Source organism: Vipera berus (assembly GCF_964194415.1).
Source record: "Vipera berus genome assembly, chromosome: 3".
NCBI classification, from domain to species: Eukaryota; Metazoa; Chordata; class Lepidosauria; order Squamata; family Viperidae; genus Vipera; species Vipera berus.
In genome coordinates this window covers 105,316,088-105,332,936 of record NC_138204.1, presented here as the reverse complement: position 1 = coordinate 105,332,936, position 16,849 = coordinate 105,316,088, and the positions used below count along the sequence as shown (strand labels likewise).

Here is a 16,849-nt window from a genome sequence, read left to right as displayed (position 1 = left end):
ATCATCTTGCCTAGTTGTAGATGGCTTTGGACTCCTGATGGAAAGAGACTGCTGGGAATGAGCTGGCTTCCCAGCTGCTTCAGACAGTCAGAACTGCCTTTGGGGCATTTGCTGATTACTGGGCATCCAAGGAGAGGAAATTGTGGTGAAGCCAGGGTGGACAGCATTGATGGTGTTGCAGACTGCAGTTGGAACTGCTATTCAGCTGAGAACTCACGAAGCTACTGAGCAACACTTCAGCAGAAAATTAACTGTGGCAGTGCTGACACAGCACCTTTCATTCAACAGTAATTTGGGCCAAACATGTGTTAGTGTTTACCCTTGCTCCTGATAGACTTCTGGGTTCAATTCAAGATGCTGGTGATTCCCTTTAAAGCCTTACATAGCATAGAACCGGGTTACTTTCCCCAATAACTTCCACAGGAAAAGCATGTTCCAGGTTCCTTCTTTTAAATCTTGCCATCCTATGTAACCTAGACAGTGTGGCTTTCCTGTGGACACTTTCCAGTGTGTGCCCCTGTTTTCTGGAACAATCTTCCCCTCCCAACTACAACAGGCCCATTTTTTTTCACCTTTAGAAAAGCTATTAAGACCTGGGTCTTCCCTCAGGCAATAGGACCCAGCTGAGTGGGAGTCCCCCTGTGGTTGTTTTGTTGTGCAGTTGATAGTCATTTTATGTTTTGTATTTTTATATTGTCTGTTTATTATTACATGGGAGGAGGTTTGCTTCTCTTTATGATCTATTGTGTGGTTATGAGCCAGCACCGTTTGAGTTGGGCAGTGTAATAAATCTGAAAATAAGTAAATAAATTACTGGTCTTATCATAGCTTCCTTACTTTCCCCCCCTCCTATAAATCCTTCAAATGCATTATATTTCTCAGTTTTAAAATGAATCATTGTGATTGGAGACCATTCTTATAAGATTTTTTTGAATCCAAATATGTATGTTTATGGGGATTCTAAGTCATCCAGATCTTGGTTGTCCCAAAGGTGCTTTTTCAAGAATAAACTGGATTTTCTTGTTTTTCTTTGAAGACATTTTGCTTCTCATCCAAGAAGCTTCTTCAGCTCTGACTGGATGGTGGAGAATGGAAGAATTTATATTCCTTGCAGACACCTGGTCATTTGCATTCTTTTAGAGTCATCGAGGCCATTTGGTAGTTTATTTGTGTCCTCAAAACTTCAGTATTAAGGCTTCTGCCTGCTTTAATGTGTACTGCACAGTCTAGGAAGGCTAAACTATTTTCCTTAACATCTGTCCACAGACTTGATATGTTTGGTGAATGTTTCCAATTCCTGTGTTTTGAACTTGACCCAAGTATCATCCACATACCTATACCAGTGAGTGGGTGGAATTACTGGGAAGGAGTTTAAGGCTTTGATTTCCCTTCACTCCCTCACAGGAATTCCACCCACTCACCGATATAGGTATGTGGACGATATTTGGGTCAAGACAACATATGTGCACACTTTAAACCCCAGGCAGAAGCTTGCCCACCCCAAGAATAAAGCACCCAGACACAAACTGAGCAATGTGGTATATGCAGTACAATGCAGTGAGGCGTGGAGATTTGTACATTGGGGAAACAAAGCAACCACTGGGGCACAACATAGAATAAACCCATCAGGACAAGATTCAGCAGTCCATCTGCGTTTAAAAGACAAAGACCACATTTTGGACAGAGAGGGACCGCTGGTTTGAAAGGGGTCAAAGAGGGCATCTGTGTAAAAATTGAATAGCCCTCTCTCAATAGAGGGGGAGGGGTACGACATAATCTATTTATAGTCTACAACACAGTCCTTTCAGCAGTTCTAAGAAGGCTCCACACACATTTGCACTATTCAGGTGACCCTGAAGACACAGATAAATATCCAAGTGGCCTCAACAACTCTGTAAAAGAATGCAAATGACCAGCTCTCTGCAAGGAATATAATCCTTCTATTCCCTACCATACAGTGAGAGCTGAAAAAACTTCTTGGATGAGAAGCGAAAGGTCTTCACAGAAAAACAAAGCGCAGCTGCCTCTTGCAAAAGTACCTTTGGGACAAATGTGTAGGTCCTGTGTAACTCAGTGTGGAAATTGCAATTCTCAAGGGTATATAACTATTTTTTTCCTCACAATCAGCAAGCAAATCTAATTCAAATGATTTACTCAAGCTTAGTGATGCAGATTTCTTTGGGTGGTTGATATGTGTATTGTAATCTAAGGACATTCAAACAACTGTACATTTAGTTTGTTTTCCACTTTGCCTGCTAGATTTTCCTTCCATTCTCTCAAAGATAGGTATGCGTTCTTAAATATTGGGCATAAATTGTACAGCTCAATGTATTATACATAGTTTGCAAATATATAAAATGATTAGTTTTTTTCACTGTAACACATCTCAATGCCCCTACAAGTGTGGTGTTTCTCATAAACTACTACTTCTGTGTTCACTTGTATTGCATAGTCACAACATAATTCCAGGAAGGGCTGTAAAAGTAAATCAGTTTCTGGGCAGGCCCTGAGCTGCTTTGAGCAAACAAGGCATTTTCCCATAAAAATAAAGAAAAGGCCGTGAGCTTTTTACACCTTGCACACTTTCTAAAATGACTCAACTTTGAGGGGAAAAGGATGAATCTTACCCAGATTTCATTTTATGTTATCATCCTACTATGATAATATTAGGATCAGTTCCTACCAAATCAATTTCTTCCAAAGATTAAGGGCAAAATTATTTTGTATTCCTAGTCTAGACTTACTGCAATTTCCTCTTGGTCAAAAGTATATAATGATGTATCTGATGAATCAGAGCATAGGTTCAAGATCTGTTCTGTGTCAGCGTACCGCGGGTAACATGTCAGAAGGCTATAACTCACTCATAATACACATGGTCTGCGTTTGAGAAACCCCAGATTAAGGCTCAGATAATTAGAAGTGGGAAAGAATCCTGGAGAACTACCAGTGATTAATAATAATCTGTTTGGAACTGTATGGCAGGCTGAGCAGATAATAGGTAGTACCAGAGCCAAAGCTGATGGGGGCACCATCTTTTTTTCTTCTTATACCTTCTTTGTTCCCCAAGTTGCTGAAAGAAATAGATAGCTCTTACTATAGGTGTTTTGAGAGCCCTTAGAAATTCAACTAAATGTCTTAAATGGTGAGCTAATTGGCCTCATTGTGTAGAAAACATGCATACTTCTGTATATTGATTAACCAAATACATAGCTCTTTCAATGAGTTCTGCATGCAGAACTTTGCTGTCATGAGAAGATATGTTTCCATCAGGTTCTGTGACCAAGTGGAAAAGAAATTGGTTATGTTTTCAAAGTTTAGTGTGTGAAGGTTCAGAGTTAAACATAACAGCTCATAGCTAATGATTGCAAGAGAAATTAAGAGGAGAATATAAGCAAATGTATTTTCTTTTGGCTTACTCTGCAGGGTTTCTTTTTTAAAAAAACAAAGAAACTAAAAATATATCCTTGAGATGTTGTTTGGCCACAGCTCCTGATTTTTCTTATCTTTGCTGAAAATGATAACACAGGAACTTTTTGAAGGCCATAAATCCACACTTGACTCAGTTTTGTTACCTGTCCTTGGTTGAAAGGAAGGAGAAAAAGGATTCCTGAACAGCCACCTTTGTGATCTTCTCATTTTCCTGCAGAAATCCTGATGGAGCCACCAAAGCCTTCATTTAAGTTTGATTAATCCTATACTGGTACCTTGGAGAGTTGTAATATGCAGAAGCTTCGTTAGTTCCATCTGGGTGAGTGATGACAATTTCAGTTCATAGACTTCCCCAAGAACACAAGTTGCTGCATACTTAGTTATTTATGTGTTATTTTTATACATATTCATAATTAGATCTATTAAAATTATGTTATGGATACAATGGGATAGTTAATGTTCTACATATTTTATATACTTTTTAATCTTCAGAGTCTGATATATGAAGCCTAGATGGAAGCTATTCAGTTTTAAATGAATAGCACTAAATCTTGTATAATAGACAACATTTTGTCTAAAATAGCGTACCCAGTTCATTTCTACAAACATATACTGTATATGCAGAATAGTAAACTTTCTATATTTTTGATACTTTATGATTATTCCCAGTTTACAGCTAAAGAACGTAAACCAGGAGATGATCAATCTAGAAATCCTATATTTAATAAATCAAAAATACAATACATAGAACACTGTTTCAAACTGAGGTACTACCTGTTCATCCATGAAATAGATAAATTGTCTAAACTATATATATAAGAGGAAGCACAGCCACCAACATTTTGCCAGGAACCCAACTTGTCCCATCTATCAAATACTATTTGGAAATAGCCATTACATTTAATTCCATTAAGGGAAAAACAAGAAGGAAAGTGAATAAATACTATTTGAGAGAAGAATACCTTTTTACTATAGCTTTATTCCTCTTCCAGCTGTTTTTTTTTTCATCTTCCATTGCTTCTATGGGTCTGCTTGAATGGTTCACCACTTGCCATGAAAAGGTCTTTGGTTCAATTTTATATGTTAAATGCTTTTCTAAAATCTTGCCTTACGATGTTGACCTTTTTTATATTTTCAGGGATGGGCGAAGATATTTTATATCTTAGGACCAAATCCTTTTTTTTCTAAGGTTTGTCCAGGATTATCTACTTTTCCACCTTGTCCTCAAGATATATGATCACTGTATATTAATACTTTTAGAACATGCCTACATTTCAGTTTTTTAAACTGATTTTTTCAAGTTGGCCAGTGTTTTTTTTAATAAACATCTAAAAATGTTTTGAACTTGCAAGATAAATAATCCCAGGGGATCTGCCATTTTTTGTCTCCAAATCATTTATCTTTCTCTGCATTTCAACATTTCTAAGCATTAAGTCTTACTAAGTTTTGGGGGCATCTACTTCCTGCGTACTTATGAATTATTTCTTTCTCTAACTTTTACTGATCTTTGAGGAAAGGATACCATTAGGCAGGGTGGAAAGTCACTGTCATCCTCATGTCTGTTATACATTAATCTGAAGGCAGAGTAAGTTGGAACAGAAACAAGATGACAGTGGTTCCTCTTTTGTGGTTTTACTTCTGTGAAATTGGTTCAGTCTGGCAAATTCCAGAGAGATCCACAGACTGGAAGGAATCTGAGAGCAGCCCACCATTGAGCCGGAATATTTTTCATTCAACTTTCTGCCTCTTGGATGTGTTAGACCACTGCTCAATTATTGCCAGCCAGTTGAACTGGAGATTATGGGGCTTCCAATATTTCTCAAAAGGAAGAGGGCAGCCTCAATAGAAGTGAAGGTCAACCTGATATAGGGGTTGTTGTAACTGTCTTAACTATCTGCCTGGCTGTTTAACCCTCCTGGAACATCACTTAGAGCAGACATGTCAAACACAAGGCCCGGGGGCCGGATGCGGCCCACGAAGTGGTTTCATGTGGCCCACGAAGCCATCCTGGAAACAGTGAGGGAACGGCCCCCACTGCCTTGGCCCTGGCCCAGAGACCCTCAGATCTGTCCCACTCCTGCCCAGGCCCCCATAGGCACCCTTGATGCGGACGATGTAGAGCTGGCCACGCCCACCCAGTAGGCCATACGCACTCTAGCCATGCCCACCCAGTAGGCCACGCCCACCCTGGCCATGCCCACCCGGTCCCCTGAGGGCAACTGCAATGCTGATGCGGCCCTCAATGAAATTGAGTTTGACACCCCTGACTTACAGAATAAATGTAACTTAAGTTCTCTGTCACAGATACAGATGTGCAATAAGAGTATAAAGAGTTCTGAAATAGATTTGTTATAGTTAAAATCTGATTTAATATGAATTTATTTTTCTCCCATTTCTCTTTAATAATTGCATACCTCTTGTCTGTTTACTGTGAAATTAGTCACTGTTCAAGGCTGTTATTTAATATACATTGCACAACTGTTCCTGTTTACTTCACTTTTAGTAAATGAAATCTTCTGGGGAGTCACACCCTATGGTTGTGAAGACAAAACCAGAAGTCATTAGCTCTTCCCTTCCTGTCCCTTCTTCTTCCCCTTCCCCTTCCTCTTCCCTCTCGCACTTCCCATCCCCCTCCTCTCTTAGAACAGTTGTCTAGAAATAGCTCTTCTCCCAAAGAAAAGCAGAAACCAAGTTTTTTTTTCCTGAGTCATCTCCCTCTGTCCACATATTAAAAAATAGAATGGGCCCATTTAAAAGGTATGTTTTAACTAGTCTTTAATTACATCAGCTCCAAATAGAAAGGATTAGTCATTGATAATTGTTTTACGAACACATTGTTTTAATTTACCAAGTGACATCATACAGTATTTAATAAAGAAGTGCTTTAATGCATGCTTACATTTTATTTATACATTTTCCAACACTAACCTAAGTTACTAACTGGACACAGTTAAAAGTGAGTTAAAATATGCTCTTTAATTTCTATACAGATCTGGAGAGATAATGTATTTGATTAGCAGTTAATGCCATATGATGCCTTCCAAACAGCACAAAGCAAATATAGTATTTTTCAAGTCTCTTTTTTTTGGCTAGCATTGTCAAATCAAATTATGATCTTTAGTTAAGTTTCTGTAATGAAATATTAGAAAAGCACACTTCATATTGTGCTTTAAAGGGCTTTCGTTAAAAATTTCTTCATGTAATTCTTTAATTTTTTATTCCCCAAATCCCCCCACCCCAAACCCACCCACTTCCCCCCCCACTTCCCAGAGCTAAATACAGGATTATAGTTACAATAATCATATTCTAAATAGAGATTATGCATAATATACAATTAACCAAATTCATAATGTGCTTTAACTCCCCTTTAACATAACTACAAACAAAGTACCAATAACAATATCCCACTAAAGTCTACTCATAAGCTAAATGGAACTTTTTAGTCCCATCCATATTTGTTCTGAATATAATTTATCCATCTCCTCCAAACTGAAATATATCTTTCCTGTGAATGATCTTTCAAATAAGCAGAAATCTTAGACATTTCTGCAAGATTCGAAACTTTAAACACCCATTCTTCTATAGTGGGCAAACTATCCTTCTTCCAATATTGTCCCACCAGTAACCGTGCTGCTGTTATCATGTTCAACATCAAGTTAGTTTCTTTAACATCACAATCTACAACAATACCCAATAAAAACAATTGCGGAGAAAACTTTATCTTTCTCTTAAAAATCTTTTGAATGTTCCACCAAATTTTGATCCAAAAAGCTTTTATATTTCTACAAGTCCACCACATGTGAAAATAGGTAGCTTCTAAACTACCACATCTCCAACATTTAGACTGTAAATTAGGATACATGTTGGACAACTTCTTGGGATCCAGATGCCATCTATAAAACATTTTATAAAAATTTTCTCTTAAGTTTTGAGCCTGAGTAAACTTAACATTTCTGACCCAAATTATCTCCCAGGTGTCCAACGAAATTGGTTCCTGAATATTTTGTGCCCACTTTATCATACAGTCTTTAACCAATTCCGTTTCCGAACTTTATAGGTGATCACTAGTACCTTGGATTACACCCCCAATGCTTACCGTATATACTTGAGTATAAGCCGAATTTTTCAGCCCACTTTTTGGGCTGAAAAATTCCACTTCGGCTTATACTCCAGTCAACAAAAAAAACTTACCGAGGACTTGTGCGCGGCCGAGGCTTTGGTGCTTCCGGGATCGCGCGCACCTCTCCCAAGCCACCGCCGTCCGGAGACCTGCCGACCTGCGCCTCCCCAAACCTCCCCAAACGTCGCTGACGTTTGGGGAGGTTTGGGCGCCTCCCCAAACCTCCCCAAACGTCGCCGGGTCTCCGTTCCTCTGCGCCCTGCCTGCCTGCTTCTTTCCGCTGTGGAAAGAAGCAGGCAGGCAGGGCGCGGAGGAACGGAGACCCGGCGACGTTTGGGGAGGTTTGGGGAGGCGCCCAAACCTCCCCAAACGTCGGCAGGTGTCCGTTCCTCCGCGCCCTGCCTGCCTGCTTCTTTCCGCTGTGGAAAGAAGCAGGCAGGCAGGGCGCAGAGGAACGGAGACCCGGCGACGTTTGGGGAGGCGCCCAAACCTCCCCAAACGTCGCCGGGTCTCCGTTCCTCCGCGCCCTGCCTGCCTGCTTCTTTCCGCTGCGGAAAGAAGCAGGCAGGCAGGGCGCAAAGGTCCGGAGACCTGCCGACGTTTGGGGAGGTTTGGGGAGGTGCGCGCGCACCTCCCCAAACCTCCCCAAACTTCGGCAGGTCTCCGGACGGCGGCGGCTTGGGAGAGGTGCGCGCGATCCTGGAAGCACCGAAGCAAGTCCTCGGTAAGCTCCGGGCGGTCACTTGCTTCGCGTCTCCTGAGGGAAGGGGGGGCGACTGGAGCGGGCGTGTTTCCTCGCCTGCTGGGCGCCGCGATTTGCCCGGGGAACGCGCGGGCCCCGAATGGCAGCGTGGAGCGAGGAAGCGGACAGCCAGGGCTTCCCCGAGAGCCGCGGCCACACAGGGTATTCCTGTGTATTCAGGCTTGCAAAATGGCGGATCGAGCCTCTGCTGGCGGCAGAGGCTTGCAGAACGGCGGATCGGCTTATACTCGAGTCAACAACTTTTTCCAGTTTTTGGGGGTGAAATTGGGGGTCTCGGCTTATACTCGAGTCGGCTTATACTCAAGTATATACGGTACATGCAATCATTACAGCTCACCAAGCAGCAGATTTATATAAATATAATCTGGCATGCTCATAATCATTCCTGCTGTTGCAGTTTCTGGGTCTTCAATGAAAGTCCCATGAATAGCTCATGCAAGTTGGCCAAAGCATGAATGACTGTGAGGAGGGCTTCCTGGTCCTAGAATGGGTGCAATTGGTATATAAGATGAATCTGTGTAAAGGCCCTTTTGGCCATAGCTGCCACCTGTTTCTTGAGCAGGAGCTGTTAATCCAGGAGTCTTTACCCTTAATGTGGCAAATGCTTTGCATCTCTAATGAAATCAAACTTTCCTTTTGAGTATTTGCTGAAAGTTTTATGTTAATAGCTCCATCCAAATATATCTTATATTTCAGGGCCCTGTCAACTTCTATATGTGTTTTACCTTAGCCAAATTCCTTCCAAATGAGAATTAAAACAATCTCGCTTCCTACTACTACTCTTCCAAAGTTAATGTCATAAGTATTAATCTATCTGCACTGGTCTCTGAAAATCATTCATACTGCAGAGGCTATAGTTACAATTGGGTGATTTACATCTAATAACATTACATCCCCTTGGAAGGAAGACTTCACTAATTCACTAATTTGTTAGTTCTCTTATGTCTTGTAAAAATGAAAAGAATGGGAAAAAATTAAAATGGGTCATCAGGCTAAGTCCTGGACATCCCTTATTTCTTTTATATCTTTCTATACTTTCTTAATAAGTCTTTTCTACTGCATCTATATGCAGCATTTACTAAGTAAATTTGGCCCCAAATGGGATCCAAATTAAAAATTCACTGAGCACAGATGATGAAATACTAGAAAACTTATCTACTGTTCAATTTCTTGTTCATCCATGTCACCATTGTCAAGTTCTGGAATTCCTTTCTGAGGGAGTAACCCATATTCATTTAAGAAAGTCTCCACATCTGTAGCAGAAATTTCTCCATTCAACTGGTCAGTTACACTAATGAAATTGCTTACAAGCTCCCCACCTTTGTAGACAAGTAGTGTTGGAAGAACATCACTGGAGAAACGGTCTCCTGCCCCTGTGTTAGCAGCCTTGATTTTGCAAAATTTCACAGTGGAGTACTCAACAGCAAGACTAGTAAGGCTGCTGTTGAGTGCCTCACACTCCTTGATGTCATCGTCATAGATGTGGACTATTATGGTGGTGGCTTTGTGTTCCTTCTCCACAGCTTCTAGGAATTCCTTCCCATCCTGCAACTCAGAAAGGCAGCCATGCCTTGGCGCAAAGCTCAGTCGCTCATGCATGTTCTTCATGCAGCGCTTCCGGTATTGCTGTAAACAACCTTCATCTTCTTTGACATTCAACAACTCATATTCCTGCACATTCATCTGCAAATAATTGTAAGAATACGCTGAACTACAAGTGCTGATTTAATTGCCAAGCAGAAAAGGAGAGATTACATGCAATCTCATGGAACATAAATAGAACACTTTATATTCAAAGAACAGCACTGAAAGTTCAAAAGCTTCTATGTAAATACATTTATTCCAATGAGCATCTGTTAGTAGGGCATTGATCCTGATGCAAGCTGTCCATCCAATATTGGCAGCACCATCAGGAGGATGGTCAGTATATATTGTCAAAAACTGAAAGTGAGTTGACTACAATATAGGCACCTCAACTAAGAAACTGAACCAGGCAAACAAACATGCCATTGTTTAGTACAGGATATTATAATAAGCTATATCTAGTTCTGGAACAATGAGGATTCTATTCTAATTGTGCACTGTCAAGAAACATCAACCTAGTATTTGCCAATAATTTGGAGCCGGGTGAGAAGTTCCCATTAAAATTTTCCACAAGTTGGCTAATGTAGGGCATGGTAAAATTATAAAATGGTCATATCTCAATATTCAGTCTGATCTTCAAGAATACATCTCCCTTGTTCTTTGCATCTTTAACACTGCAAAAGTAGTAAAATATTAGTAAAATGTAAAAGCGCGGAAAACTATTTTCCAGAGAATTCCTTCCTATTTGCTTCTATGGCAGGTAAAAAAAACACCTTGTCTTCCAGATTTTGCTGTGCTCCCAGCATCGCTCTTCTAAGCTACACCAAGGAGTTAATGGCAACATTTCAATCGCTAAAAGATTCCCAACACTATTCCAGGTATTTAAATGACCCCACCTACATGTTCCAGGAATATGTGAAAGAGGGAAACTGGGGTCAACAAAGATTTCTCCTCCATGCTTTCTAGGAATGTGGAATGTGTGACATGGCTTTTATACACAAACCATTATTAAATGGGATCCATCTTCTCTTGCCTGGAACAGTTCTGATTTCAAATCATGTGTCATCGCTGCAAACATAGGATGTTTTTGCTCTGACAATATAAGAGGCAGCCTTTTCCTTTAAACTGCTTACTATAAATATAAAGAAGTTGCGGGGAGGAGTATGCTAACCGGATGTATAAATTAGATAAGAATCGTGCGCAAGATAATGGAAGTGAAGCTTTCATTTTGGGCTAATTGGAGAATGTGATTAATGACATGTAATTAAGGGAGGGAATTGTGCATGGTAATGATGGGTTTAGGGGGGGAGAATTCAGATTCTGGCATCCATCCATGAGTACCGATGCTTCGTTCTCATTATTATAGACTTTTAGAAAAACAATGCCTGAATATTGTTTGAACTGTTTCATTAATCGGAACCATGACATCATGTATGATGCTATATCCATCTGACATCTGACATACATGGTGAAAATGTAATTGTTATGTGCATTAGCATAACAAGGCTATCCCATATTCCTTGAATATATGGAAAAATACCTTCCCCCATGCATCTTTTCCATTACATTGTCTTCTTCCCCTCATTTACCTTACGACTGACTTTTTCTTTGGTGTCTCTGTGATCTCTGTTTTGACAGTTGTAGGGTGAGGAGATTTGCCTGATAAGCAATTCTCTCTTGCTTGGAGGAAGATGGTCTCGGTCTTGGCTCTCCAATTTAAATTTTCTCCAGTCATTGATCACCCCTTTAGGTCCTAGAAGAAGAAAAATTGTTCATTTCTTATTCTTTGGGCTTACTTTCTTTTCTTTTCTTTCTTTTTTAATTATCAATTCCTTTGATGCTTCAACAGAGGTTTAAAGAAAGAAGATTAGTGAGGAAAATAGAAAAGCATAGATGGATATCTCCCAATAGAGGCTGAAAAATATTGCCTTGTTATTGAAAAGAAGTATCCACAAAAGCTTTTCCAAATTCAATGGTATTGTCAACTACTCAGAGTTGCTTTGGATAGTGATATGGGTGGCATATAAATTAGATGACAGATGATAGATAGATAGATAGATAGATAGATAGATAGATAGATGATAGATAGATAGATAGATAGATATTTGAAGAGGTATTTGGGTGCACTGTATAAAATTCATAATTATGGACCTTATAGAGACTACAGTTCTACTGGTGGAGAGTTAGTTGTTGTTGTTTTTAATCCCATTTATATCCCGCCCTTCTCCGAAGACTCAGGGCGGCTTACAATCTAAAGCACAAATCAATTTGCTTAGCAATAGCCTTCATTCTATGTATATGCCTGCTTATTAGGGCTTTCGCCCCCCCCCAAGCGGCATTATTACAAAGTCAGCTTATTGCCCCCAACAATCTGGGTCCTCATTTTACCTACCTCGGAAGGATGGAAGGCTGAGTCAACCTTGAGCCTGGTGGGACTCGAATCTGCACTAATTGCAGGCAGCTGGTGTTACTTAAGGAGGCATTAGTTACTTGAAGTGATTGTAAAATATCTGGCTTAGATAATTATGTCTTTTAAGACAATATGGGGAGAGGAAACGTTGTAGAAAACTTTACAAATCCTATAAATTTCTCTTATTGTGGGTCAACCATTAGTGGAGTTCTTTCCAGAGCTTCCTGTTATTATATATTGGATGTCCCCTTATTAGAATCCTAGATGACGCTCTTTTGATTCATCTGATTCATACTTAAAATATCATTTTAACACACATTTTCTGTGGCCATATGCTGATTACGTACCAACAAGTTAGTGTTGGTTCCTAATGATCATAGAGACCCTACAATTGATTTTAGCCAAAAGGCTGAGAAGATAGATTTTTGTCCAGGATAATCTTCCCCAGCCTGGTTCTTCAGATTTAGAGATGATGCCATTGTGTCCATCCATTTTGCTCTTAGTCATTGTCTTTTTAAATTTCCTGCCACCTTTCCCAAACTCTCTCTCTCTCTATGTGTAAATTATTTTGAATTTATATATATACTTTGAATTAACTCTACATGCCTCTTCTATTCTACAACATGTTCTTGCTACTGCCATTACAATTCAGTGTTAAACAAAGTGTCCAGTTATTTCTCATTTGCACCAGGGATATTTTGACTTTATTACCTGTATGTATAGCTTCTGGAGCTTCAAATTCTTCTTCCAAATTAATACTTTGTTGGTGTTCCATGACTGTAAATGGCTGGGAGAGACTAGTAGTCAAACAGACAAATCAACAAACAAGGAATACAGGAAAAACATGTCTAGTTCTTAAAAGGGATCATAAAAATTAGTCTAGAGAGACATATAGGCTCAAATTGTTATAGAGTGATTAAATATTATATATTCTTGTTTTATCAAATATTCCATTTTTTAAAAAAAACTTATATCATCTCTGCTTCCTCCCCCCAGATACACAATATGCTGTCATTGCCAAACAAAATCTGGACATCAATATTATTTCCCTGTAATGTATCTTCATAAGAAACATAAAAGTGGAGGTATTCAGACAGAAAATACAGTACATCTCCATAAACTGGGTTGTTAAAAGAACAAACGTGTTACTTTGATTGGACAAAGCTGTGATGAAATAGTATTTGTTTTAAAGCAAGAGTAAGCAATGTTTTGGGGGCTAAAGTTTATATGGCATGCCAAGATCCATTTAGAAAATGAATGCAACTGTATTTTCCAACAATAGTTACAATTTCAGGGGTTTTTTTCCTTTCGTCTTTTACAGTACAGGTGACCACAACTAGAACCAGATTACCAATGTTAAGTAAGGTGCCTGATTTTACAACCTTTTTTGCCAGTTGTTAAGCGAATCACTTTAGTTGTTAAGTGAAACAAGTAGTTGTTAAGTGAATCCAGTTTCCTCCATTGACTTTGCTTGTTGGAAATTGGCTGGGAAGGTTGCAGAGGGTGATCACATGATCCCCAAGATGCTGCTGTAAATACATGCCAATTGCCAAGCACTCAAATTTTGATCACGTGACCATGGGAATGCTGCAACAATCGTTAAGTGTGATGACCAGTTGTTAAGTTACTTTTTTTTAGTGCCATTGTAATTCTGAATGGCTGCTATGTGGATGGTTATAAGTTGACTTTTTTTTTGACCTTGTAATCCTTTTCATTGGAGTGGAGTCGGGGCAATTGAGCATTTGCTGGCCAAATGCTTTTCCTGATGCCTACGTGGAGTTTGCAGCAGATATTTTCTCTTAGCATCCTGATAGCAAAACATTTGTCATTTCCTTCCAAGTAGGAAATGAACATTCTTCACCTCTAGGCCACTGTGCAGCTCAAATGGTTGTGAGTTGAATGCTACCTGCAATTCTATAATAAGGATGAAATGTGGGTTGCCCACATTGCAATTACATTGAAAAACATTTCAGTAAGAAGAATGAAAAAAGTTATAAATGTTAAACTAAGCTTGATGTCTCTTTTTTATAAAGCAAAGCTTATCAGTTTGGAATTAGTTTAAATAATTTTGTTCTCTGGTTTATTTAATCCTGTGTCTGGGTGAATATCAAACGGCAAGAAAGACTATACTGTTCTTTTCTCTAAGTTCTTTTGATGGAAGAATTGAGTAAATAAAAAATTAGGGAATGAAAGTGAAATTATATAATATCTACTCACTTGTTTGTGAGTTAAAGTTTTCCTAGCATTCTAAATAAAATGATGTAAAAGAGCAGATGTATCTGCATTTGAGAAATATTTGTATTTAGTCTGAAATAGTTCTACTATTCCTTTGGCATGCATCGGGCTATAATTCTAAAGATATGACATTTGGAATTATAAATGGCACTTAAAAAAAGAAATGATTGACAAATACTTGTCATGGTAAAATGAAAAGTAAATATGCACTGGGAAGTTTTTGTGCATGTAGGTTTGGTGGAGAAATATGGATAATATTTTTGTACAAAGGGCAAATTGTTTGAATTTGATCTTATTCTATTTGAGGTTTGTTTGACACACCCTTGTGGGTAAAAATATCTCAAGGAGGCATTACTCTAGTGATAATTTTAGCAGCTGCAGGTATGAACAAGGGAAACTTGGCTACATCACAATGAATACATTTCTTTCATGTCATATAATTACACAACATACAAAACTGTACTTTACTTGGTTATATGTCTTTACTACTTCCCTATGAAATTTCAAAATCTGGGAGAGTACAGGCCATCGAAGTATAGAAATAATCTCAAAAGATCTCAGTGATAGGAAAGATTATGTGAAGAACTGTTTTGCCCCAATGGGATTGACCTGCCCCACTTGCTCCACCAGAAAGGTCATGCTATGGACACCAGTGGTTAAGGAATTCTGGCTGGTGGGGTCTAGGAAAAGAGCCTTTTCCGCTGTGGTCCTGCCCTTCAGAACATCTTACCACTGGAGATGAGATTGGTTCCCACCCGCTTGGCCTTCCTTAAGGACCTGAAAACCTGGCTCTATTGACTGACCTGGGCCCCTGATAAGGATACTTTGTGTTGGAGGTGGCTGGTGGAGTACAAAGAACCTACCTCCATACAGCTCCTGAACTTAGTTCCTAGTTTTATTTGATTTCTGTGAATTTTAATATTTTTTAATATTTTTATACCTGCATTTTTACTGTATTGTAAGCCATCCAGACTCACTTTGGATGGTGAGATGGGCAAAATATGCAATTAATAACTTTTAAATAAATAAATAAATATGCAGTTTTAAAAAGCTCCAGCCTAAATCCCCAGCTTAACTAGTTAGCTGGGACAGGTCTCTGAGGATAATGCCAATTGGTAGCGACATTAGATCAACTACAAATCCAATTCAGGGCAAGGCAGATTCTGATAGGTTTTTCTTTTTTTAAATCAGAAATGGGCAGAATTCAGGATTGCAGGATCCAGTTAGAGTTTTAGCAGACTTCTGAGCTCTGCCACCAATTTCAGACAAGCTTGATGGCTAAGGGAATAAATACAGCTTTTGAATTGCTCTCCACCACTAAGAAACCCTGTTAATTTTTGTACACACACATTGCATCTACAGCACAGGTGTCAAACTCAATCATGCCACGTGACATATTGTGACTTTTTTTTCCTTTGCAGAGCAGGGGTGAGTGTGGCCTGCATGTGATACATCCAGCCCATGGGCTGCCAGTTTGACACCCCTGATCTAGAGGAATGAGGTTCTGTTGGAATAAACTGGTGCTATACAGACGTCTTCTAATTAATAAAACATACCTATGACACTGTGTACTGTTATCCCTCCCTTTAATGCCTTCACTTTAATTTTTCCAAGCATATCGACATCTCCTCTTGGTGTATCAATACTGTTTTGGTAACAGAAACAGCTGGAATGATTAATCATTCCTGTATTCGATTATGTCATTCCCTTCTAATTTACACTGCAGTAATGGATAAGTGAAAACTAGCATATACCTGCACTAATTGCTAAGAGAAAAAAACTAAGAAGAATGATGGCTTGAATTTATGTTTCACATGTAATACTTTTCATGAATAGGGTCATGCATTTTCCTCCATTTAGTAATGTGCAAAACAAACAAACAAACACTCAACCCTTAGGTAGCTTTCCCTACTTACGTATTGTGGGCTTTTTTTTTTTTTGGCTGGATCTATATCTGCAACAATCAAAATGCCTTTTTGGAGTTTACAATGAAATCATAAAAAATAATGCTATAAAATAATAGTGATATAATTAAATCAGTAGTTAAAAATAAAACAAGTCCTACCACAAACAGAAGCCAACCACTGATACCATCAATTCAATCTTCCAAGGCTGTCAGAAATAATTCTGTTTTCAGTAACATGGAAAACAAGCAATGTGGGGGCTGATCTACTCACCAAAGAAAGACTCTTTGCAATGTAGGTGCTCCAGTTGAGAGGAAAACAACAACAAAAACAACCCAACACCTACAAGATGGTTGCCGTCACCTCATAAAAATGGGGATCCGCTAGTAGTTTTTCCCATCATA

The 16,849-nt window shown here is 39.1% G+C and overlaps 2 protein-coding genes across 11 annotated transcripts in view; one reads left to right on the top strand and one right to left on the bottom strand.

Moving 5' to 3' along the window:
- The window catches only part of ODR4 (odr-4 GPCR localization factor homolog), a 42,568-nt gene extending 26,466 nt beyond the window's left edge, over positions 1-16,102 (top strand). For 5 of the 10 annotated variants that reach the window (XM_081323228.1, XM_081323220.1, XM_081323227.1 and 2 more), the window contains 4 exons: positions 3,647-3,748; positions 9,836-10,007; positions 10,682-10,774; positions 13,303-14,539. The gene's annotated coding sequence lies outside the window, so the exon portion shown is untranslated. Of the gene's footprint in view, positions 1-3,646; positions 3,749-4,567; positions 4,619-9,835; positions 10,008-10,681; positions 10,775-13,302; positions 14,540-15,962 lie in introns of those variants that run through there. The other 5 variants (XM_081323224.1, XM_081323225.1, XM_081323221.1 and 2 more) reach the window with 5 other exon arrangements.
- Positions 8,210-13,207, bottom strand: PDC (phosducin). The gene is made up of 3 exons (XM_081323229.1): positions 13,018-13,207; positions 11,486-11,649; positions 8,210-9,995 (listed from the first exon to the last, which is right to left on the bottom strand). Exons 1-3 carry the CDS (start codon positions 13,079-13,081, stop codon positions 9,468-9,470), a joined length of 756 nt encoding a protein of 251 aa, XP_081179355.1. The 5' UTR covers positions 13,082-13,207; the 3' UTR covers positions 8,210-9,467.
- Positions 16,103-16,849: the final 747 nt, after the last annotated feature.

Coding starts and splice junctions, on each gene's coding strand:
- PDC (XM_081323229.1), bottom strand. CDS start 13,081: ATGGAACACCAACAAAGTATTAATTTGGAAGAAGAATTTGAAGCTCCA. Junction 11,650..13,017: donor TCCAGAAGCTATACATACAG/GTAATAAAGTCA, acceptor TTCTTCTTCTAG/GACCTAAAGGGGTGATCAAT. Junction 9,996..11,485: donor AAGAAAAAGTCAGTCGTAAG/GTAAATGAGGGG, acceptor AATTATTTGCAG/ATGAATGTGCAGGAATATGA.